The following is a 22,514-nucleotide window of genomic DNA, read 5'->3' on the forward strand; positions in this document are numbered from 1 at the left end:
CTTTCAATTGTTGATCTGTTTTAAGCTGTAGAGTTATGATTCAGTGAATACAGGCTTGGAAATCATTCCTTCCCTCATTGCTTCTCATACGAAATTTGGGCAAAGATATAATGAAACTGATGGAATTCAAGTGATCAAGATTTAACTTGTCCTAGGCTAAGCTGTTCATTTATTTCTTTTCTCACAGCTACTCAGGTGGTGTTATGGGCATGTTTGCAGGGCTGGAGACCCCAGAGCTCACTTCAGTCTGACAGTGTAATATTGGGAATCAATTCCAGCTCCTGCTTGCCAGGTAATCATAGCAGGGATGGCACTAGAAGGCTGCCCTTCTCTGGGCATGGCTTTCCAGGGAAATAGCCCAAAACAGTTACAGCAAAATAGCTCAAAACAATATTTATAAATAGACATGATATCTTTGTTAGTCCAGAGAAGAGAGTCAATCTGGTCAGGTCCAGATCAGTTGTGAGCCAGCCTCTATTAATCTGATTGCTGTAATGATCTGGGTCACTGAACAGAGAATTATTCTGAAAGCAAGTATTGCTTTATGCATTGAAAACTGCCCAGGTAAATGCTATTATGATTGTTATTGTAATCCCTACCCACTTCTAGGGATTTGGGAGCCACTTTTTTGTGGCTGAATTGCTCTGGATTGTATCTTACCTAAAATTACAATTAATACTGTTTTCAGAAAATGAGAATTAAATCAACTCCTCCATGCGGGGACAGGAAGAAATTATATTGGGTCATGAGTCATATTAGCTTTGGCATTCCCTGACTTTAGAAGACTTCCTGGGGTAGTTACATGCAGAGATGCCATTAAATAAGCAAAATAAAAGGACTAAGCATGTAATCAGTTTGGGTAGAAAAGATCTAACCCAGAAATGGGGGGAGCTGCATAGCTGCTAGAACTAAAGTGTCAGCAGGAGTTCAAAGCTGCCAATGGGAATTATACACTTCGTTGTCTCATGTAACTCGGTTTCCTTTAACCTCCTGATGTTTGTATGTTCCTTGGACCCACACCCCAGCTCTAGGGGTTGCTTCTGGCTCCTTCCCAGACTGCACTTTGCAGCTCCTGGGGAAAAGCCTTGAGGAGAGGGCATGGAAAGGGGGGGTGGTGGTGGTGGTGCTGTTTGTTCCACTTAGCAATGGTGGGCCCTGCTTGGGGATGAATTGGCTACTGTGAAATCAATATCAGTCACTCCTTGTTGCTTTGGAAGAAGGCTGCATCTGCTGGTGGTTGCTGGCTCGTGGACTTCCTCTAAGTCCACAAAGTGGAAACCTGACTGAGTCTGATGGAGGGAAAGACCCAGCTCTGTGTGGGGAGGAGCTGCTCAACAGGTTTCTGGGCTTGGGCTGCTCTTCAAGCTGCAGCAGGACAGCAGCTCAAGGTTTCCCAGACCACCACAAACCCTCCAGGCTTGTGGAGCCCTGCCCCAGGCACCTTCACTCCTCCACCGAGGACTTTTGGGTGGCATGTGGATGTGGTTCTGGGCAACCTGGTCTAGTTGAAGATGCCCCTGCTCATTGCAGGGGAGTTGGACTAGATGACCTCTGAAGGTCCCTTCCAACCCAAACAGTATTTCACCCTGCCTGTTTCTTTGCACTGTCACATTTCCTTGTCCCTCTGGGGAGTTTTGAGGTGGACCTCAGTTATTCCAGAGCTGAGCCACCACAGGCTCAAGGCAGTGGGCAGGGCAGTGCAGGGTCCCCGCTGTGATCACCTCTCTCCCGCAGGCTCCTGGAAGTGCAGAATGACTCTCTTTGATGGCGTTTACCCCTTCTACCTGCAGCAGAGGAAGGTCTCTGTGTTTGACATCAGCACCATCGTAGTGATTGTGGTCTTCCTAACATTTGCTTGCAGCTTCCTCCTCATTATTCCCGGCATCCGTGGACGGGTGGTGAGTGACCCCTCTCCCTGGGGATAAGTATCTGCTCCCCCTGTTCTGGGTGCTGGGACACTCCTGGCTGGTTTGGGGTGAGCCGGGGCTGTTCCTCCCTGCCTGATGTCCTGTGTCCCCTCAGAGGTTGTACTGGACTCTCCGGGTTCTCTTCAGCCTCGTCATGGGAGTGGTGATCGTCAGTAAGTGCTGCTCATCCCACGGCGGGTGGGCTTGGGGCATGAATAAATCTTGGGCAGGGTCTGTGTCCAGGATATGTGAGCTGGCGGTCACAGCTGAGGCTGGTTGCAGGGTCTACCCTACACCCACCCTGCAAAGCTGTCAGCTTCCACAAAGGGCTTCCTCATCCCTGGCACCTGGAGATGCTGTGGTCACTTCTGAATTGAGAGGGAGCTTTGCTGGCACTGTAAACTGCACTGTACTGCTGGCACTGTAACTGCACCATAGAGGTGGAACAGCCCCAGCTCTGGTGGGCTGCACAGCCCCATGTTCCTCCAACTATACAAGCTGTCCACTGCTGAGGGAGCATGGCTGAGCAGCTCAGAGTGCGGCCAGGTATGTTTGAAGGATGACAGGAGCCTTGTGATGTGAAGAGAGCAGGTTGAAATAAAACACAGGCAGGGGGGCTGGGGGGAGGGGGGGAGCAGTAAAAGACCTTCCACAGAGCAAGGAAGGAGGAAAGAGATGAAGGAGAGGATTTGGTTTAGTACAAACCAGGAAATCTCCTGTAATAAATGGCACTGGTGGTGGAAACCAGGCTGCGGGATTTCCAACTCAGACAGGGCATGTAAGTGGAAGATGTACTGAGAGGATAGAAGATGCCAGATGTGGAAAGCAACCAGCCCTGGCCCTAAACCAAAGAAATTCTGCTGTGAAGGACAAGGCAGATCACAAGGCTGCTTGGTGAGGGATCATGAAGCACAACCTAAATGATGCAGCCCTGATTCAACCAGCAATAGAAGTAGATAGAAGTATGACCAGCCATGCGACTTGGCCGACTGACACATGGTCTGGCACATGGTGCTCACCCAGGGATGCCCATGTGTTGTGAGATGCCACCAGAGCCACCCAGGAACATGGTGCCAGGGTGGAAATGGCAGAGTTTGGAGGTCAGGGCTTGCTCCACAGCTTTACCCAGCCCAGCCCTGGAGAGCCCTCCAGCACCACTCCTGTTATAAGGATGCAGCCAGGAGCTGCTTGGGCACACAGGAGGAATTCATTGTTTCAAAGCCAGCGTCCAGGTTTCTGTCTGGCAGCAGCAGGGCACGATCAACCCTGCAGCTAGAAAATGTTCCTGCAGAGCTGCTACTGGATCAGTGCCCCCATAAGTTGATTCAGCAGCTGAGCTTTTGGGTAGGTTTTCTTGTTCAGCCTGAGCTTGAATCATTGCCTTCACTTTCAGCTCTTTTCAGTGCTGAAAATGAAGCCCACTGCAAAGTGAAAGTGTTTCTGGAAAGGATATTTTGTTCCAAAAAACGTATACCTGAAATGCTCCAAACTTTTCTTTTTCCCCTGCTGAAATGACTGTCAAAGCTGAGACGGCACTCACCACCCCTCTCACCCCCTCTGTTTGACAGGGATCTTTTCACTATTCACTCATAGTGCAATCCGGCAGCTTAATATTTGGAATGAAACTCACCTGTTCCCAAGGCTGAGCAACGGACTTCTTTCAGAGCCCGGTCCCCGGGACTGCGGTGCTCATCATGCTGGGGAGCTTGCATGGAAGTCCTGGAGAGGATGTCCAAGGAAGAACCAGGTCACGGGGTTCGTCCCTGTGGATCTGAGCTCTCCCGCTCCCGGATGAAGGGAGTGGATGATCAACGAGGGAAGGACAGGAGCTCTGCCAGGGCGTGGGAGCTGGTTGAGGCACGTCCTGGCAGCTGAGTCAGCAATCCTGCCCTCCTTACGCTCCCTTGCAGTGCCGCAATGGGAACACTGCATCCGCTCACTGGTGATTCCCCCCTGAGGCACAGCAAAGCCCAAGATCAGCCCCACTCTAACCCCAGCTTTACTCTTCCCGGCAGCTGTGCAGTTCACGGGAGACTGGGAGACCGGCTGGGTGAGGGCAAACACCTCCTACAAGTCTTTCAGCACTGCCCTGGTGAGCGTGGACATCGGGCTGCACGTCGGCCTGGCGGGGGTGAACATCTCGCTCAGGGGTGAGTCTGATGTCCCCATCTGCAGCTCTGATGTCCCTGGAGGTCTAGGTGGCCTTGGTCTGCACAGAGGCTTCTGGGTCCTGCTGTTGCTGGGGTGCCTGTGCTTCTGACTGGCAGCACCCAGGCTGCTGGGACACAGCAGGACCTCGCTCTCCTCCCTCCGGCAGGAAACCCAGTGAATCAGGTCAATGAGACCATCAACTACAATGAGCACTTTGCCTGGAGCTTCGATTCAGACTATGACCAGAGCTACAGCCAAGGACTGGAGAGGGGGCTGCCCAGCCCCATCCTCTACGTGGCGGAGAAGTTCACCACGCGAAGCCCCTGCAGCATGCAGAGGCAGTACCGCATCTCCAGCCACTACGCATCCGCCACTCTCTGGTGAGGCTTTCTTTCCTGGAGCAGGCAGGGGAGATGCAAGGATGTGGGAAGGGCTTTGCTGCCTTGTCCCTAGGCCTCTGAAATGGATGGTGATTGCACACTGCCAGGAAGAAAGCTATGTGCATGGAGGGGCCTCTGCAAGGTCTGTGGTCAAACCAGTAACCCTGTGGGCACCTTGGCGTGAGCAGATAAGAGGTTCTGGTTCTCGCTTGCTGATCAACTCCATGACAGCTGGGCACAGAAGAGAGGAATGGGGTGTAGATCCTTGCCATGGCGCAGTAATGATGACAGGGGTCCATCCCCATGGAGGGAATTGGAGCTACTGTCCTCAGTGGCCATGGGGTCATGGGTATGTGCAGAACGATCCCATTCCCATCTGTGAGGGTATGTAACGTCTGGGAGTGGGACCAGATGAGGAACAGCTGATAATGCTGTTATTTTGGGGCCAAGCTCAACTCTAGCAGGATCTGCTGAGCAGCAACATGTTTCTGCTCACTTGGGCTGAGAGAGAGCTAGTCCACAGGACTAGGAGATGGTTGCCTCTACTATGGGTAATGGAGGGCAAGGGCCATTGCAGTTCTGTTCACTCTGCTCTGGGTTTGACAGCAGGGATGAAGAAGCTGGAAAAGGGGCCTGGCCATGCCATGGAGCAAGAGCTCCTGGGCCATAGCTGAAGGCTTCCCCTGCCACCCAGCTCTTCAGCCAAGTCCAGAGCTGCTGCAAATGACTTGTGCCTGCTTCTGCAATCATCCCAGTCCTGTGAGCTACTCTCTGGGATCTGCACTGGCTCACACATGGAAGGACAGGGAGCTGAGATGGTCTAGACACACTCAGTGGGCTGCTGTGGCCTCTCTGAGGCTGGTATGGTCTCTGGACTGAGCAATGGGAAGAAGAAATCGCAGCTTCTGCCTTCTGGGTGTAGCAGCATGAGCATTGCACATCTGCTTGCTCAGCCTGGGAGGCTCAAGAACACTGCAGCTTGCCACAGAGCTTCTGGGCCTCATACAATGCAACGAGGAGCCCAGATTCCTCCTCCCACATGGAAATCTTCACACAGAGCATCTTAGTGAGTGACACTAGCACAACTCATCCACTGGTCTTCTTTTGTCTCCAGGGTGGCCTTTTGCACTTGGCTCATCTCCAACATGCTCTTTTCTATGCCTGTCCTAGTCTATGGAGGCTACATGCTCCTGGTCACAGGGGCCTTCATGATCTTTTCGCTCCTGTCGTTCTCCACTGTGAGGAACTCCCCATTGTGCCTGATCCAGTTTGGAACTGCAATCCTGCACACAGGCTATGGAGGATCCTTCTGGCTCACGCTGGCGATTGGTAAGGACACCAAGCTACATCAGGGCACAGCACCTCGTCTCTCTGGGTGTGCCAGAGTCCCAGTGCTTTCACCCCAGTAATGGAAGTGAGAGAGTTTGGGGATTGCAGCCCACCAGAGACCCAGCCTTGGCCTTGGCAAAACAGATCCTGGCAGAGATGTGGACAGGGCTGGCAGGTGGGGGAACACCATCCCCATCTCAAGAGTGGTGGAGGGAGTTTTAGTCCCTGAGGTGCAGTAAAAAAAGAGATGGGCATCACTTGCTTGGGTTTTAAGACCCATACCTGGGTTTTAAGATGCTCGGCACAGCAGCTGAAGCTACCTCATGCAGTAGAAGGCCATCTTCCATAAGAGAAGGCATTGTCGCCTGGCAGGGGGCCAGCAAAGGAGGGCCACAGGGGGCAAGCATGCTGGGGTTGACAGGAATGTTCTCAGAGAGCATGTCTTTCAGGCTTGCTCTGTTTTGTGGCTGGGATCAGTGTTGTCACACTGCACTACTGCAACTTGGACCTCCTGAAAACTCTCTTTGATCTCCATGAGGACAAAGCAGAAGAGTGCCAGGAGATGGCTGAAGCGCATGTCAACCCTCATTTTGCGAATGGAGAACTCTCTCCCTCTCAGCCCTCCAAACTCCACCCCAACATCATCTAGAAGAAAGTTTTTTCACTCATTTCCTGGAGTAGGCCTGAAAGGGCAGAGCGCAAACACTTCTTGATGTCCCCAGAGACCTATTTTTCTATCCAACTGCCTTTGAAGAGTGCACAGATCCATGCTGGGATGAGTACTTCCTGAGAAGTACCTGTGCAGACTGTGACTCCCTGACCATGCCCTCTGGGAAAGGGCAGGCGTTGCAGGGAGCCGGCAGGCTGCCGTCAGAGCAGCTCCCAGCTCCAGTGGCTCGAGCTGCACACTCACCTGGGGATCTCTGTTCCAACAGAAATGCCCTTCCTGCTCCATCCCTGGCACAGCTTTGTGCAGTGGCTCTCTGATGGCCAGTTACCACCCCAGAAACTGAGCTCATTGGTGCTTACGAAGAGCACCCACAACTCAAAAAGCTGGTGATTAAATCCTCTCATTTCTTTCCCAAGCACTGACATTTAGTGTAGACCTTTAGGCCTACCTAGGAAGGCCAGGCACAGACTCAAAGGCAGTAAGGCTGGATGCTGCATGACCTAGACTAAAAAAAACGATCCAGAAGTAAAGACTGAGTGAACATGCCATGGAGTTTTCCAGTGGGGAATGTGGTGATGTGATTATTTTCGCTTTCCAACTTGGACTTTGTTAGATAACACTTGTAGCCTAGTGTGGGCCAAAAAGATGCTACAGGAAAGGAAAGAGAGGGAAGAATGATATTACTCCTGTCCACCTGGAGCACACTTGGGCTGGCTGGGCTCACCACAAAATGTAAGACAAGGCCAGGAGTCAGACCCAGGATGTGCATCAAGTTGTTTTATTACAAACAGAAGATGGGGTCCAAACCCACCAGCCTGATGAAGTCTCCATAGGAGATCTCCATATCTGAATGCCTGAATGCCAGAGACCTGGGCCACTGCAGTCCAATTAATTGTAAAGGACATAATTGCAGTATTTTGGCTCTTTTCTTTCTGAGAAAAGGCCCTCACTGTTAAGTTACTTATTTCTTTCATGTGCCATTTGTGTTGCACTAATGTGATTTCTTATGGGCATGAGTTATTATTTTCAATAAAACTTCATTAAAAACCCACTCCCTTGAAACACTTTGGGCATGCTGGGGGGCTGGTTTCTCAAGTGGAGTTGTGAGGCTTGGCTCATCGTAAGCCCCCTGCAGACACATCCTTCCCATGGGGGAAGCTGCCCTGGCAGGGGTTTGGAACTAAATGATCGTAAGGATGAGGCTCGTTAACATGTGTTAAGGTAAAACCCCTGTTTTGGGGAGCAGTGCACTGTAGGATGTAGGAGAGTTCCAAAAGGACTTTAACTAGCTGAGCAGCAGGACAGAAGCCGTAAGATTAAACCAACAAAACTGCCTCAGGAAAAGGAGGATCCTTTCTCGAGTCTTTCTTGCGTCCAAACGCAAGCCATGTCCAGAGGCATCGTGGGAAGATGCTACAACCAGCCACAAGTTATTGGGGCTGGTGTGGGACAGATCCTGTCCCCTGAGAGCACAGGAGGTTGGGGGGGTGTGTGTTCCCGTCCTTTCTGCCACTGCATCTGGAACTCTCCAGCCTCACCTCCTGCTTTTAGGCATGATTCCCCCCAATAGCATCCTCACCAGAAGAAAAGCTTTGTCCTGTTGCATCAGATATACAGGGCCTTGAACCCAAATCAACAGAACAAGCAAAATTCAATCTATTTGAAGCACAGAGACACCAGATTTCTGTGTGTCTTACCCACTTCCTAGCAAACACAGGACGGCTGGGATTTCTGCAGCAGGGCTTGCATGGGGCCAGCTGAGCAGAGGCAATACATCAGGGCGGATGCAGAGACTCCTTCACACACTGAGCTTTGGGTAGAGCAGGGGATCCCAGAATCCCAGAAACCCAGACTGGTTTGGGTTGAAGGGACCTTAAAGCTCATCCAGTTCCAGCCCCCTGCCACAGGGAGGGACACCTTCCACTAGACCAGGTTGCTCGAAGCCCCATCCAGCCTAGCCTTGAATACTGACAGAACAACAGGGGCTGGCTGTGTCATGGGACTGGTGATCTCCAAGTTGAAGACTTCTTTCCTTGCCACCACAGGGAGGAGCACACAGGAGGGCCATTGCTCAGGGATGATTATGTTCCTCACTACATGTCGTCATAGTAGCTTCTTCACATGCACCATAAGAGCTGTGGCTGTAAGGCCCCTGGGTTGTGCTGCTGCAGGTCCTACCTCCTACGGCCACCTCAGCTCCAGGCTTTAGTTTCCTTGCTGGACTGAGCTTTTCTTGGACAACAAGATGTAAAATAATTGCCATTAAATCCCTGGCTCTCGGCCCAGGCTGCTTCTTACCCCACAGTGTCCAGGGAATCTGGGGTCTAACCGGAGAGTCAGTGTCAGCAGTGGAGCAAACTCAGCCAGCACATCCTGGGGCTCTGCAAGGATGGTGGTCCCTATTCCTGGAGGCACTCATTGCACCAGGGCATGCAGAGCTGCCGTCTCCCCTGCCCCAGGCTTGGATGCCAGGGGAACATGCCAGGGAAAGGCAGAAGTTTATGAGGGCTGAATTTCAGTTCGGTAAAGTGTTCAACGCAATTCAGGCAGTGTTCGAGGCCAGGTTGGACAGAGCCTTGGCTGACATGGTCTAGTGTGAGACGTCCCTGCCCATGGCACGGGGTTGGAACTAAATGATCTTAAGGTCCTTTCCAACCCAAACCATTCTATGTTTCTGTGAAATAAAAGGGTTTTGTTGCACCTTGGTCTAGTCCATCTGTAGGCTGAAGCATCACCTCACAGATGCCATTGGGAACATCCAAGTTGTTCAGCTCCTATCTATTCTTAAATAGACCTGCTGGGTCCTCACTGGAGGCTCTTCCATCCAGAGTGGGATGAGGCAGGATGCCACATCTGAGCACGACCTGCCCCATCATGGTCCCTCTGCAAACCTCTCTGCTGAGCTAGGGATTGCTCCCATCAAACCTCCCACATGCCCTGGGTCACTCCAGGAGCTAAAGCCCTCCCATATACCCCCTGCTTGTTTTCCTGGGGATGCTCTGCTACCCTGTTTACTGTGTGTTGACTTGCCTGTATTGCCCTGTGTCTACTAGCCATGGTCAGATGCCCTATATGGGACCACAACTGGGCTCTGCCTTTGCCTTGGCCTTCTTCCCTTCCTTATGGCTGCCATGTCACAGCAACAGAGCATCCCCAGCCAGTCACCCCTCAGAGGGACACCTCTATCAACAGACAAGAGAAAGACCAGGTTCAACTTATTTTATTGAGGTAGAGGGGAAAATAAGTGAGCAAAAACCAACCAAACAAAAATGTTGCAAAACCTGCACAGAGTTAAAGGGGTGCAAACCTGAAACATGCTTCCTCCCCTCCCTCCCAGGCCGGGTGTGATGCTCACCTCTTGTTAATTGATTACAGACACTCCCGGGGCACTGCAGCACCTCCATTCCCATCTCCTCCTCTCCTTCCTTCCCACCGAAACATATTTTCCTCTGTTCAGAGGGTTACAAGAGCATCAACAACTCACAGGCTGCTCACAGGCTGGTGGCTGTGGTATGGGGTGTTTATAAGCACTGTAAGAAGCAGGAGCCAACCAACCAACTCCCTGACTGTGCCATTTCCAGCCCAATGTACAGCCCAGCACATCTTGGACTTGCATCGAACTTGAGCTGTGGGGTGTCAGGATGGGTCTGAAATCCAGGAGTCCTCCAAGGTCTGGTACCTCCAGTATCCTACTAAATTGTGGGCCTCCTTGCCAAACTGCTCTCCAACCGAGACCAGGTATAGGGCATCCTGGTGAGCACAGCTCCCCTCACTCTTCCTGGCCACTGCTGGAAAGACCATCCCTGAGCAGAGGGGACTTTTCAGGGACCTTCAGGGCGGGGGTGCTGTTGCAGGAGCTCTACTCCTTTCATTCGTATCTATGCATCTGCAGCTATTTCTCCCCAGTTTGCTCTGGTTAGGTGTCTGTTTTAATACTCTTAAGGTTTGTTGGGGATGGACTAAGGGGAAGGGCAGTAGCCCAGTGCCTGTAACTGGACGATCAGGGCTGGGACATGGCTTATCTCTACCCCAAAGAGGTCTCTACCTCTTCCAGGTGCTGGTGAGTAAAGTAACAGAAAATAAAACAAACAAACAAACAAACAAAAACAAAAAAAAAAAAAAAAAAAAAAAAAAAACAAAAACAAAAGAAAAGAGGGCAAGTTGTCATATTTGAGACACTTTTCCAGGCTTGGATGTTCTTGTCACCTGGCTCTTATGTGTCTTCCCACCCGTGCTCCTGGTGCGGTTGGACAGGAGCATGGATTCAGAAGGGGTGTTCTTGGGCTTTACCCTTACTGCTGAGTGGCTGTCACCTCGCAAAGCTCACCCAGGGGTGCCATCAGCATGTCCTGCGCAGAGGAGCTGGGCTCAGCGGGCAGGTAGGGCTTGTCCCACCCTTCCTCTTCTTCTCTCTTTCCCTCGTCCAGGTTAAAGACAAGCTTCAGCTTCTCTGGCTGCACAGAGTTGAAGATGATGACACCCAGCCCCAGCAGCAGGCACAGCAGCCCTGCAATGCACAGCATGGAGAGACACATTAGCACCTCTTTCCTGCTGTGTCTCAGCCCCATCCAGACCCGGATCTGCAGTTGGAGGCCGACGGCACATGGCATCACCCAGGAGGTCAAGGGAAGGTGTTACTTCCATCTCCACATCTGGACTCTGCCATCAGTTTGGGCTCCCCAGTACAAAAGAGAATCATAGAATAGAACGATAGAATGAACTAGGTTGGAAAAGACCTTGAAGATTGTCAAGTCCAACCATTACCCCAGCACTGCCAAGACCATCACTAACCCATGTCTCTGAGGAAATTATCCCCTTTAACAGGTGGAGAAACTAAAGGCAAAGACAATTACAAAACACGATTCCTCCACAAAAGGACCTCAGAATGGTCTGGCCCTACTTTAGTACTAATCAATGCATAGACCTGATTCTCATGTGTCCTAGTGATTGGTTTTACACAACTACCAGATAACTTGGAAGTTACTTTCATAAAGTTCCTTCTTTATCTGAAAGGGCTGAGATTATAACAGACATTTCAGTGTCTGTCAGACTGTACTGCTCTGCTCCTTCTGACATGTCCATGTTTTTTCTGGTTCTATATATGGCACTAGACAATATATTTTTTTTCTTCACAATTCCTTGAAAAGAAGAGTTATTTCTTTATCTATCTCTATTATTTCTCTATTATTTATTCTTTGGATGTAGTCTATCTGGCTTCTAAACTTCACAAACTTTCTCAATTTCTATTTCAGTAGTTCTAACAGAAGACTCAGTAAGAATCTGATGATAAGGGTCTGATATAAAGTCCTAAGTGCCTCTGATGGGATCTAAACAATATGTCTTCATGAGAGATACCAAAGAAGTCAATGAACTGGGGCAAATGGCCAAAAGAGTTGGGGCTGGAGCCCACCATGTATAGGGAAAGGCTGGAGGAGCTGGGCTTGTTTAGCCTGAAAAAGAGGAGCCTTCAGGGGGACTTAATCGCCACCTTCTGCTACTGACAAAGAGCCACTCTCCTCCTCGGCAGTGCACAGCTGTAACATGGGAAATTCCACTTTGAGAAAAGGAAACAATTGCTGCCCATGAGTGGGACCATGTGGGGCAAGTCCTGAAAGGCAGAGGGGGTCTCTAGCCATGTGGACAAACACCACGAGACTGAACAAGGCTGACATGGCTTTAAGGTTAACCCTGCTCTGAGCAGGGGCTGGGAAAGAGACCCTCGAGGGTCCTTCCAGGCCAGGTCTTTCCCTGACTCTGAGTTCTGACTTTCACAGCACTCCTCTGGGCACACCTCCATGCAGATAACTTTGGCCATTAGGGTCTCCCGGCTGCTCAGCTTTTTTTATCCCAGTCTTGATGATGTTATTCTAAATTCTTGTATTCTTGTATTCCATTCGGAAAAAAAAAAAATCAAAATCAAAACAAAATCAAACATAATTTTCTGCAACCAGCCATGAAGACAGAAGGGATGAGGTGCTGCTGGGGTATCACTGAGCATCATTGCTGCAGGGATGGAGAACAAAAGCCCCAGGAGCAAGCTGAGCACTCACCTGTTGCTAATGTCAGCCAAAAGGATCCTCCATAGTCTGTTTTCAAGGAAGCTGTGCCAAAACGGATGGGGCACTTAGCGGTGCTCCTTGCAGTGAAGAAGAAGAGCAGTGAGAAGAGCATCAGCACAGCAGTGAGCAGAAGCATGTAGCCACCATAGAGCAGGATGGGCATGGAGAACAACAGGATGGAAATGAGCCATGTGCAAAAGGCCATCCTGCAAAAGGACCACAAAACCAAGCAGAAGGTGTCATGCTTGGAGACTGTTCTCAGGGTCTCCTCTCCACATCCCAATGGAAGGATACTGCCTTGGAAAACCTGCTCTAGCTGGTCCTGTTTGAGCAGGTAGGCTGGACAGACTGATCTAAGGAGGTCCCTTCCAACCCAAACAATTCCATAACTGCATGAATGGCAGAGCTGCAGGACAGGTACCACAGTACTGGAGAAGGGTCTCCATGCCTGGGGACATTCAGGATTGAAGTTCACGAAGCCCTAAGCACCTTGATACGGCTTTGACATGAGCCCTGCTCTGGGTAGGGGGCTGGAGTAGAAACCTCTGGTGGTCCCTCTTTCTCCTTCTCTGACTCTTGTGGTCCTCCACAAGTGGTCACTCCCAGGCAGTTCTCACCTGTTCAAAGGGAGAACAGCAACAAGGGAAACCTTTGTTTGGAGAACCACACAAGGAGCCATGCCCACATCTGATTCAGCACCTGGAGTGAGCCCAGCTGTCAGCCCTGCCCTGTGCATGGGGTTTGGCTTTAGCTCACTGGGGAGGTGACCCTAACAAATTGTTCTGATTCCAAGGATAATAATGAAAAATAAGTTTACATCAACATCCCTGCCTTGAAATGTTCCTTCTCAATGGCAGGAAAGTTTGGGCAGGGCTAGTTGTTTTTCTTGGAAATAAAAAAGGAGATGTGGGCAGGGACCTGGAGCCTACGTCTATAGGGAGAATTGTAGGACACACTCTTCCCTGCAGTGCCTTTCCCACGACCTCTGAGACACATGGGGATGCTCTGAGACTCCATGATGACAACACACACAAGAGCTCTCAGCTCACCACCACAAGACAGCCTCTGAGCACCCTCTGGACAGTCTCTCCTGCTCCCCACCAGCAAGTCTTATGCCCTCGTTGGCATGCAAGAGGAAACCCTCTCAACCCCAGCTCATCTTATTAGGGCTTTGCATCTTCCTTGGGAGAGGACTTTGCACCCTACACAATTGCATCTGCTTTCCTTTAAATGAGGAATGATTTTTCTGCAACTGAAATTTTACACATCAGGGCAGAGGACACAGAAGAGGACTCTGGGGAGATAAGCAGTCCAGGAAGCATGAGCATCCCTGATTCTGCAGAACAGTGGACGTCAGAGACCAGCCAAGGCTTTGACATGGCCTTACAGGGAAGAGGGTGGCTCTATCAAGCTCCCTGTGTTCTACCTGGTTCTTTCCACCTCCCCAGTGAGCAGAGATAGGGCTGACCTCTTGCTCTGAATTACCACAGTGTGAGGGACGCGTAGTGGCTGGAGATGCGGTACTGCCTGTGCACGCCGCAGGGGCTTTGTGAGGTGAACTTCTCCGCCACGTAGAGGATGGGAGTGGGGAGCCCCTTCTCCAGGCCTTCATCATAGCTGTGATCGTAGTCTGCATCAAAGCTCCAGGCAAAGTGCTCGTTGTAGTTGATGGTCTCATTGAGCTGATACACTGGGTTTCCTGCCAGATGATGAAGACTAAGGACCTTTCTCAGCCTTAGAGGCAGCTCCAAGACTTCCTGGTGTGGGAGCTCAAGGGCCCACAGCCCCATTATCCAGGTGCATGGCTGCCAGACTTGCACCCAATCCTCTCCTGGTGTGATATACACTCACCCACCAGCGTGACATTCACCCCCGCCAGGCCAATGTGCAGCCCAATGTCCATGTTCACCAGGGCACGGCTGAAGGACTTGTAGGAGGTGTTTGCTGTCACCCAGCCGGTCTCCCAGTCCCTGGTGAACTGTAAGGCTGTGAAGACTTCAAAAGTTAGTTATGGTCTGACGGTGAGACACCTAGTGCTGGAAGCACCTGCTACGATGGTCACCATAGCCTGACCATCATCTACCCCATCCCAAGAGCCAACCCCAAGGTGCCTTGTATGTCCTTCCCCAATATCAACCCAGACCCATGACCCTGATATCCCTACTTGGGTTGGTTTCTCCCCAGACCCAGTGCAGTCCGCAACGCTATAGGCAATAGGGCTGATGTGTGGGCACTGTCTAGGAATTGGTTCTTATCTAAGCACCTCCCAATTTGTCTGTGGCTCTTGGCAGTTGGTGGTAGGCTTCCAGTGACTGCTCTGGAGGTGGTCTGTGCATTCTGCAAGCCTTCAGAGATGAGACAGATGGGTATTTGCAGCTCCCACAACTTGCTGGAGCCAGGTCCCAGACACATATGGGCATCAGTCTTCCCCATAAACTCATCCTGTGGGCTGGACTTGGTGCTGGGCTGCTCTGTTCACCCTCCCTTGCCTTGCTCCTCATCCCATGTCTTGGGCATCCTTGAGCTTTCCCCCCAGGACTCTGGTACTCACTGAGGACCACTGCTCCCACGAAGAGACCCATCACCACCCGCAGGAACCAGAAGAGTCGCTGCAAGGGGTGAACAGGGAGGGGAACAGGCCTCAGTCAGATTGTGCCATGCGGACCTGAGCACCAAGTGTGTCATTTAGAAATGACAGACAGTGAGAAACAGGCTTGTCCCTCCCCTGGGGAGTCACCCCACAGGCTCTGCAAGTGGGTGGCGTCGGGGACACATGCAGTTGAGGGATCCCTGCCTTTGGGTACGGGAAGCAGCAGGGAGATCCAGGCAGAGCAAAAAAGTCAAAACCAGCCCATTTGAGAAAGTCATGCTGTCCCCTTTCTGGGAAGGAGAATGGAGACACCCCCTTTAATAGTCCTGAGCTGGGATTTCCACATTTCCCCAAATCTCATGTGTTTGGATATGCTGGCAGCTGGCCACAGCTGGAGACAAAAGCAGTTGCTGTGAGTTCACAGTGTGTTCCATGGGGGCAAGCTGTCACTCGGCCAGCCCCGCTGCAGGGCCAAGCATGCAAGTGTAGCATGCAAGGGTCTGTTGGCCACACAGAGCCCCATGAGCAGTGCTGGGGCACTCACAGTGAGTATCTCCTTCTTTTACTCAGGTTTTGGCAAAAGTGGAGCAAGGTCTTCAAGCCTCACCCTATTTTTCCACTCCTGTGAAGTCACTCAGGCTTGCTCACAGCGAAATCCAGCCAAGCACAGATCTGGGTGCCTTGTAAATTTTCTGTGGATTTTAGTGGCTCTAGCATGGGGGTACATGCTGAGTTGGGGTGGGCTGGAGCTCACCCCCATGGCTTGTTAGAGATCCCAGAGGCCTGGCCATGAGCGCGTGGGCATGTTTGCTCCCCGAGTCTGTTTTTGAGTCTGGGAAGGAGGAGGCATGTGGGATGCAAAGGGCAGGGACCACAGGGCTGAGCTCCCCCTGGCCTTCCACTTACCCCCCTGCCACGGATCCCTGGCAGGATGATGATGAAAGTGGCCAACAGGGAGAGGAAGATGGAGACAATGACAGCCTGGGTGGTGTCAAACGGGAAGCACGCATTGGCACCAGGGTAGAAGGGGAAGGAGCCATTCCAAAGTGTCATCCTGCTGCCTGGGTGGGCTGGAAACAGACACCCCAGAGAGACACTGAGGAGAAAATCACCTCCCCACTTCCACCCCACCCAGCTTTCTCCACAGACCCATCTGCTGCCCACTTGCTGGCATGTGCATCCCCAATGCCTGTGCACACTGCAGTCCCGCATCTGGGCATACACTCAGGCATCTCCCACGGGAGCCCTCCACCTCTGTGGGGCTGGGATGGGGAGCACGTCCCAGAGCAAAACAGGTTTGAAGTCACTGGGACATGCACTGCAATGCTCAGATTGTCCCCAAGATGGGACAGCAAGACTGCACACATTGCTGGGCCTTTCGCTCCCCTCCTCTGCCTGTTCTCCACCCCGGCCTCCTGCCTGTGCCTCCACCCTCCCTGGTTGAGCTCTTTATCAAGCAACCTGGCTCCCGCTTGTGAGTGTTGTGCTCGGGGCGCTTGGTGAATCACCACGAAAACACAGGCTGCGCCCCATCGGCTGCTCCTCACTGAGCCCTGGCTGGAGGTAACTCCTCACCATCCAAAGGAACAGGAATAACCCAGAGGGGACAGAGAAACTGCCTGTCCCTGGCATCAAGGTGCCAATCCTCTGTCCCAGGAGCTGGCTTGAGGCAGTGTTGTGCCATGGCAGGCAGAGGGATGCTGCTCAGGAAGCCATGCCTGGGTTCTCGCCATGGCACTTGGCCAACATTTCTTCCTTGTTCTTCCTTGCTTCCCTGCTAGGAAAGGGCTGCTCACCATACCCTCAAGAGTGGGGACCGTCCAGCAGCAGCTTCAGAAACACCCGGTTCCCTTCCCCGCATTGATCCTACCTGTGCCGCGCCGATTCTGAGGGCTGGCTGCTGTGTTGGCTGCTTTGTGGAGCCTCAGTGTGCTCCGGGATGCTGCCTGCTCACTCGCGCTGCACCCAGGGCTGCGGGCAAGAAGCCAGACCAGCGTGTCACAGTGGTGTTTCTCCCAGTGTTTTCACGGTGCCCGCCTCCAGAGGTGGCTGGATCCAGCTTTACCCGCAGCTGACAGGCCCCTGGTGCTGCTGCTGAGCCCCAGGGCAGGCAGGGAGATGCGGGTGGCTCCACGCTGTGCAGCGTGGCTGAGGTGAGTGATCCCGGGCGGGGTTTGCCTTCTGTTTTTAGCGTGAGCAGCAGGTCATGGAGGCAATCCTGCCCCTCTACTCTGCTTTCATGAGACCCCACGTGCAGCACTGTGTCTGTGTGCAGTTCTGGTGTCCTCAACATAAGAAGGACGTGGAGCTGTTGGAGCAAGTCCAGAGGAGGCCACGAGGATGACCAGGGGCTGGAGCACCTCCCGTATGAAGACAGGCTGAGAAAGTTGGGGCTGTTCAGCCTAGAGAAGAGAAGCTGCGTGGAGACCTCACAGCAGCCTTCCAATATCTAAAGGGGGCTACAAGGATGCTGGAGAGGGACTCTTCATCAGGGACTGTAGTGATAGGACAAGGGGTGATGGGTTCAAACTGAAACAGGGGAAGTTCAGGTTAAATATAAGGAAGAAGTTCTTTACTGTGGGGGTGGTGAGGCACTGGAACAGGCTGTCCAGAAAAGTGGTGAATGTTCCATCCCTGGCAGTGTTCAAGGCCAGGTCGGACAGAGCCTTGGGCAACATGGTCTAGGGTGAGGCATCCCTGCTCATGGGCAGGGGGTTGGAAATTGGATGATCTGAAGTTCCTTTCCAACCCAAATCATTCCATGATTCTCTGATTCTTCTCAATTTTTCCTGCAGAGTGGTGAGAAGTCCAGCTGTTCCTTACAGCATGAAGACCATGGTGCTAATAGGCTCCTCAGGAGCTTCAAAGCCCTCACCTGCACTGGCCAGTGGAGCGTTCCAGCTGAGGTCATTTAGCTGGTTGGGGCTGCACAGTCACCCTATTGACCCTGCTCCTGACTCCATCTCCCTGGTACATTCCCTGGGAAGGTCCTGCCTGACCTGCCAGTCACTGGACAAGGCTGGCCAAGGGGACGAGCAGAGAGACACAGATCTAGAGGGAATCCCAATGTGATCCATAGGGTCAAAATGCCCTGTTATGCAGAAGATACTCAAGTTACTCACTTGGCCATGGTGTGGAGATCATGAAGATTCAAGCTTTTTGGGCTTGCTCTCATTCTTTGGCATTCTGGTTGGCTGCAGCAGGTTGCATTGATGCTAAGAGATCCCAGCACAGCAGAAACACTCTCCTGACCCACATCTGGGGCTTCCCTCCAAAGCTGGCACAATTACTGCAGTCCCCTGGGTACTTCTTTGTGCATCCCAGTAGAAGGCTTGGCTAGGTGCCCTGGAAAGCTGTGCTTGGCAGGGGGAAGTAAACCCAAGTTTTAATTCATGCCTAGCAGGAAATAAAGGCATTTCTGGGCAAAGACTTTGCTATTTCCCCTCAAGTCCCAGGCTAGTGCTACCCAGTCTGAACACTGAATCCCTGCCTGGGGCTGGGAAATGTGTGTGCAGAGCCATGATGCAGAGGTGTCTGCTGGTGCAGGTGATGCTGGCGGAGTGGTGTCAGCTCTGGAAGCATCTGCAAAGCAGAGGAAGACATGGACTTCACAGAAAATAGCACAGATCCTCGGGACAGCTGGGTGGACACATGTGGGGCTTTGGAAAAGATGGAAATACCAGCAAGGGCGAGGGATAACTGAGGAAATGCTTGATAATTGGCAGGATGAGATTAATTAATGAGATTCTCATCCCACATACCATGTGAGGTGGTGTATGGGGTGAGAAGTGGTCTGGCCAGGGGCTAGACCAACATTCTTTGCACCCCCTGGATCTGGGAGAGGCAGCAGAGAGATGGGCTCTGCACTGGCTTGGACAAACCGGTGTATGGGGTTTTCCTGGGGAAGTGATTGAGGCATTGTGAGGTTTGTGCTGTTCAGACAAGCATCACAAATATGTCTTTTGGGGAGATACCCTATTGGCAAAAATGTAAGTGTGCAGCGGGGAAGTTTCCCTCCTTCTCTAAAGGATGTACCCAGCAACACAGCGTTTTTGTGCAAGGACAATGGGGGAGCTGGTGGGCTTCTCTGTTTCCCTTATCTGGCCCCAGCAGTGATGGAAACAGTGTGTGACAGGGGTGGTGGGATGCTCCACTTCCCTGGAGTGCTGATGGGGTCGTGGGCTGGCAAGTGTGGGAAAATTGCTGGAATTCCCCCTCACCAAGCACTCTGCATCTGTGAAGAGGTCCTACAGAAAGCCTGATGCCATGATGGTAACTGGGGTTTTATCAGGCAGCTTCTGCTTCGCTTGTTTGAGAGCGATGGATGTGGCAATTAAGGATAAGCCGCCCAATCCAGGTCATCTGGGGGAGGTGGGGACAAGGGCAGCAGCACCAATCACCTCTTGCACAAGCAACCACGCAGTGTTGGGTCAGCCACCGTCACTCATGGTGCCAGGAACCAAGGCAGGGAAGGCATGGGGATATGCCTGGGCAGGAAGGCAGTTTTGGGGATGGAGCAGGAGCCCCAAGAAGCCACCCTTTGCTCAGGGGATTTCTGCCTGACCCATTGGTGCCAGTTTGACAGCCATGATGTTTATGTCCAGGTGCCACCCTGCCCCGTTGCCTGTCCTCATCGCACTTCTATCCTGGTCCCCGATGTGGCAGATGCTGCAGCTGGGTCACGATGAGGCTCTGTTTGATGGAGCCCATTCGATGTCCCATCCAGACACTTGGATGCTGATCCTTGCCTGGGATTCTTTGCAACAGCTGAATGACCCATGATGAAACAGCTTGAAGGGAGGAACAGGAGGAAAGATGGAGGAGCAGGGTTCACAGTGCTGTGGCTGTGGCTTGGCTCTAGATACATTTGCAAGAAGGATCTATTTTTCCAGCTCTACTTGGAAGTTACTTAAAGATTCTGAGAGAAGGGGAAGGTGTTGCTGCCCACTACACTGCCCAGTGAGCTGGGTTTCATATCTCCTCATGGAGACAGCTCAAGGTCAAGGTCAATAGAGAAGGCTGCCAGGACATGGATGCAGAGCTCAGCAGGAGCCACCCGTTGTCCTAGTGGGAATTGAAACAGGAGAGGTTTCAGCAACACTTCGAGGGAATCCTCATCCAGAAATCATGTTGTGTGACCAGCCCTCTGCCCCTTTCAAGAGCCATCAGGTAGGAGAGGAACAAGTATCCTATGGCCTGGACCTTCAGAGGTACATGCCAGGAAGAGCATCTTGGGACTGCTTGATTATCTTTGCTTCCTGCTCTAAACAGGCTTTCAGCTCCTGCCAGTGCTGTTGCAGCTTTCCACATATGCTCAGAGACCCAGAGGACAGAAACCTGGCTGTCCCGTTGCCCCTCTGAGTATCTGTCTCCAGCCTGCCTAGAGACCCCATGTTTGACCCCATGGGCACCAAGACCAATGCCTGTGCCAGCGAAAGGGACACCCTGATGTGGTGCTGGGGCTGGTTCCTGTTCCTTCCCAAGTGTCGTACCCTTGCTGGGATTGCCCAGCCTGGATGAGGGGCATCAGGTCCATCACTTCTCTCTTGTTTCACAGACCCCAAGTGCCCTGCCCCTTCCAGGCTGCCCTGATCCTGGCATTGAAGCTCTGCAACAGCTGCTGGAGCAGAGGGATATAGGGAGCAGACTGAGCAAGTGCCCTGATACTCTGGGAGAATGTAGGAGAGGGGGATGGCATCACTGCCCATCTTGCATCTGTGTTAGAGACGTTGCCTCTCCACTAAAGAGCAAATGGGGTTGCCAGCTCCCAGATTGCCACCCAACCTCAGTCTGAGGGCCCCACTCCTGTGACAGAGCTCTGCTGCCCCAGCATGAGCGTTGGGAAGCACATTACTCTTTGGGCCATATCTCATGAGAGATTTTGCCACCCCAGCTTGGGGAACCTGTCCGCACACATAACAGCCATTCCTGCCACTTTGACGTAACTATCAGTTGAAATTTTCCGGGCTTTGCCAGGGCTTGTTGATGATGCACTGCTTGGTCCCAGGCTGCAAGAGAAGCTTTCTCTTGTAATCCCTGTTCTTAGAGGCCCAATTAAAATGATACACATTTTTCCATGGAACTCCTGTCTCCAGTGTCTCCCTGCCAGCCTTGAAATCAATGCACAAAGCAATGCTACCCCACCTTGGACTGCAATGCAGTGTGTGAGCACAGGCAAGCACTTTGCACCCTGTATCCTGGCTGTGGGGAGAAGGTCATTTGAGTGTCTGTTTCTTCCATCCAGGCAAAAGTGCCAAAAGCAGATGGTGCAATAAGGAATAATGCATCGGTCTGAAAACCAGTGGAAAGGATCGATAGCTGCTCTGCAGTGTGTGGGCAGAGGTATCGTAAGATCGTAGAATCATGCAAGCAACCAGGTTGGAAAAGACCTTTAAGATCATCAAGTCCAACCGTGCCCAGCATTGCCAAGGCCACCCATGTCACTGAGGGCCTTGTCTACACGGTGTGTGAACACTTCCAGGGACGGTGACTCCAGCCCTGCCCTGGGCAGCCTGTTCCAATGCCTGAGCACCCTCTGGGGAAGGAATTGTTCCTCATCTCCATCTAAACCTCCCCTGGTGCAGCTTGAGGCTGTTTCTTCTTGTCCTGTCACTTGTTCCTGGGGAGAAGAGACCAACCCCACCTCACTACAACCTCCTGTCAGGTAGTTTCAGATAAACTACAACCCACTGCTTGCTTAACATTAAAATAATAATCCATGGAGTGAAGGTAGCCTGCAAGCAGAGGTGACATTGCCTTAGCTTATGTACAACAAATAGTTCAATCCAGCTGGAACCAACACACATTTTTGTAGGGTTTGTGGAACTACCTTCCACCTGGTTTAGGTCTCGCAAGACACCCTTGCTGTCGAGAGCCCTCCAAGGACCTCTTACAAACTCAGAGTCCCTCTACTTTGACTTGGACACCCCACTGCTGGGGCGAGCTTGCAAATCTTGAAGCAGGAGGACAAACATTGTGGTGGAAGATGTCTAAGACAGATATTGGGCCAGGTCTCCTGTGCATGTCCTCTACCAGCTATGGGTGTCACACGGGCTTGTGGCTTAGGGTGCAGAGCTCTTCCTGCCCAATGGTCCTGCCCTACCAAGCATCTCCTTGGGATAGTGTCTTACAGTTGGTGACAGTCCTGGTGTAAGTGAGAGGTTGAACTAGAGACATTCAGAGGTCCTCCCACTAACATTTATACAAATCTAAGTGGCCTTGTTCCTCCTACCATAGTCTCAAAGACCTCCCAGCTGGTTCCCTAAAGCCTTTCAGAGCATCTGCTCCCATCCTTCTGGAGAAAGGGCACATGGCTGGTGAGGAAGCTGAGAAGCTGGCCCTTCATGAAAGGACATGGTCTTCGAGGTTCAGCACTGTCACATGGATCTTCTCAGGCAAGAGGAACAGAGTCCACCTTGGCCCAAGTCC

The 22,514-nt window shown here is 52.0% G+C and overlaps 2 protein-coding genes across 2 annotated transcripts; one reads left to right on the forward strand and one right to left on the reverse strand.

The window, feature by feature from the left end:
- Positions 1–1,751: 1,751 nt before the first annotated feature.
- On the forward strand, positions 1,752–6,416 carry DUOXA2 (dual oxidase maturation factor 2). Its single transcript, XM_030497793.1, has 6 exons — positions 1,752–1,898; positions 2,023–2,080; positions 3,923–4,057; positions 4,225–4,438; positions 5,553–5,767; positions 6,217–6,416. Exons 1-6 carry the CDS (start codon positions 1,752–1,754, stop codon positions 6,414–6,416), a joined length of 969 nt encoding a protein of 322 aa, XP_030353653.1.
- Positions 6,417–10,729: 4,313 nt separating this feature from the next.
- Positions 10,730–16,148, reverse strand: LOC115613059 (dual oxidase maturation factor 1-like). Its single transcript, XM_030498082.1, has 6 exons — positions 15,993–16,148; positions 15,048–15,105; positions 14,348–14,482; positions 13,982–14,195; positions 12,488–12,702; positions 10,730–10,944 (listed from the first exon to the last, which is right to left on the reverse strand). Exons 1-6 carry the CDS (start codon positions 16,137–16,139, stop codon positions 10,730–10,732), a joined length of 984 nt encoding a protein of 327 aa, XP_030353942.1. The 5' UTR covers positions 16,140–16,148.
- Positions 16,149–22,514: the final 6,366 nt, after the last annotated feature.

The sequence above is a fragment of the Strigops habroptila genome, chromosome 9, assembly GCF_004027225.2.
Source record: "Strigops habroptila isolate Jane chromosome 9, bStrHab1.2.pri, whole genome shotgun sequence".
Taxonomy (NCBI): Eukaryota; Metazoa; Chordata; class Aves; order Psittaciformes; family Psittacidae; genus Strigops; species Strigops habroptila.

What these genes read in the sequence shown, in the direction of transcription:
- LOC115613059 (XM_030498082.1), bottom strand. Translation starts at nt 16,139, where the DNA reads ATGACACTTTGGAATGGCTCCTTCCCCTTCTACCCTGGTGCCAATGCG. An exon ending in CAGGGATCCGTGGCAGGGGG is followed by an intron (nt 15,106 to 15,992) that starts GTAAGTGGAAGG and finishes CACCCCTTGCAG; the next exon opens with CGACTCTTCTGGTTCCTGCG. An exon ending in CGTGGGAGCAGTGGTCCTCA is followed by an intron (nt 14,483 to 15,047) that starts GTGAGTACCAGA and finishes AAGTCTTCACAG; the next exon opens with CCTTACAGTTCACCAGGGAC.
- DUOXA2 (XM_030497793.1), top strand. Translation starts at nt 1,752, where the DNA reads ATGACTCTCTTTGATGGCGTTTACCCCTTCTACCTGCAGCAGAGGAAG. An exon ending in CCGGCATCCGTGGACGGGTG is followed by an intron (nt 1,899 to 2,022) that starts GTGAGTGACCCC and finishes GTGTCCCCTCAG; the next exon opens with AGGTTGTACTGGACTCTCCG. An exon ending in CTGGCTCACGCTGGCGATTG is followed by an intron (nt 5,768 to 6,216) that starts GTAAGGACACCA and finishes CATGTCTTTCAG; the next exon opens with GCTTGCTCTGTTTTGTGGCT.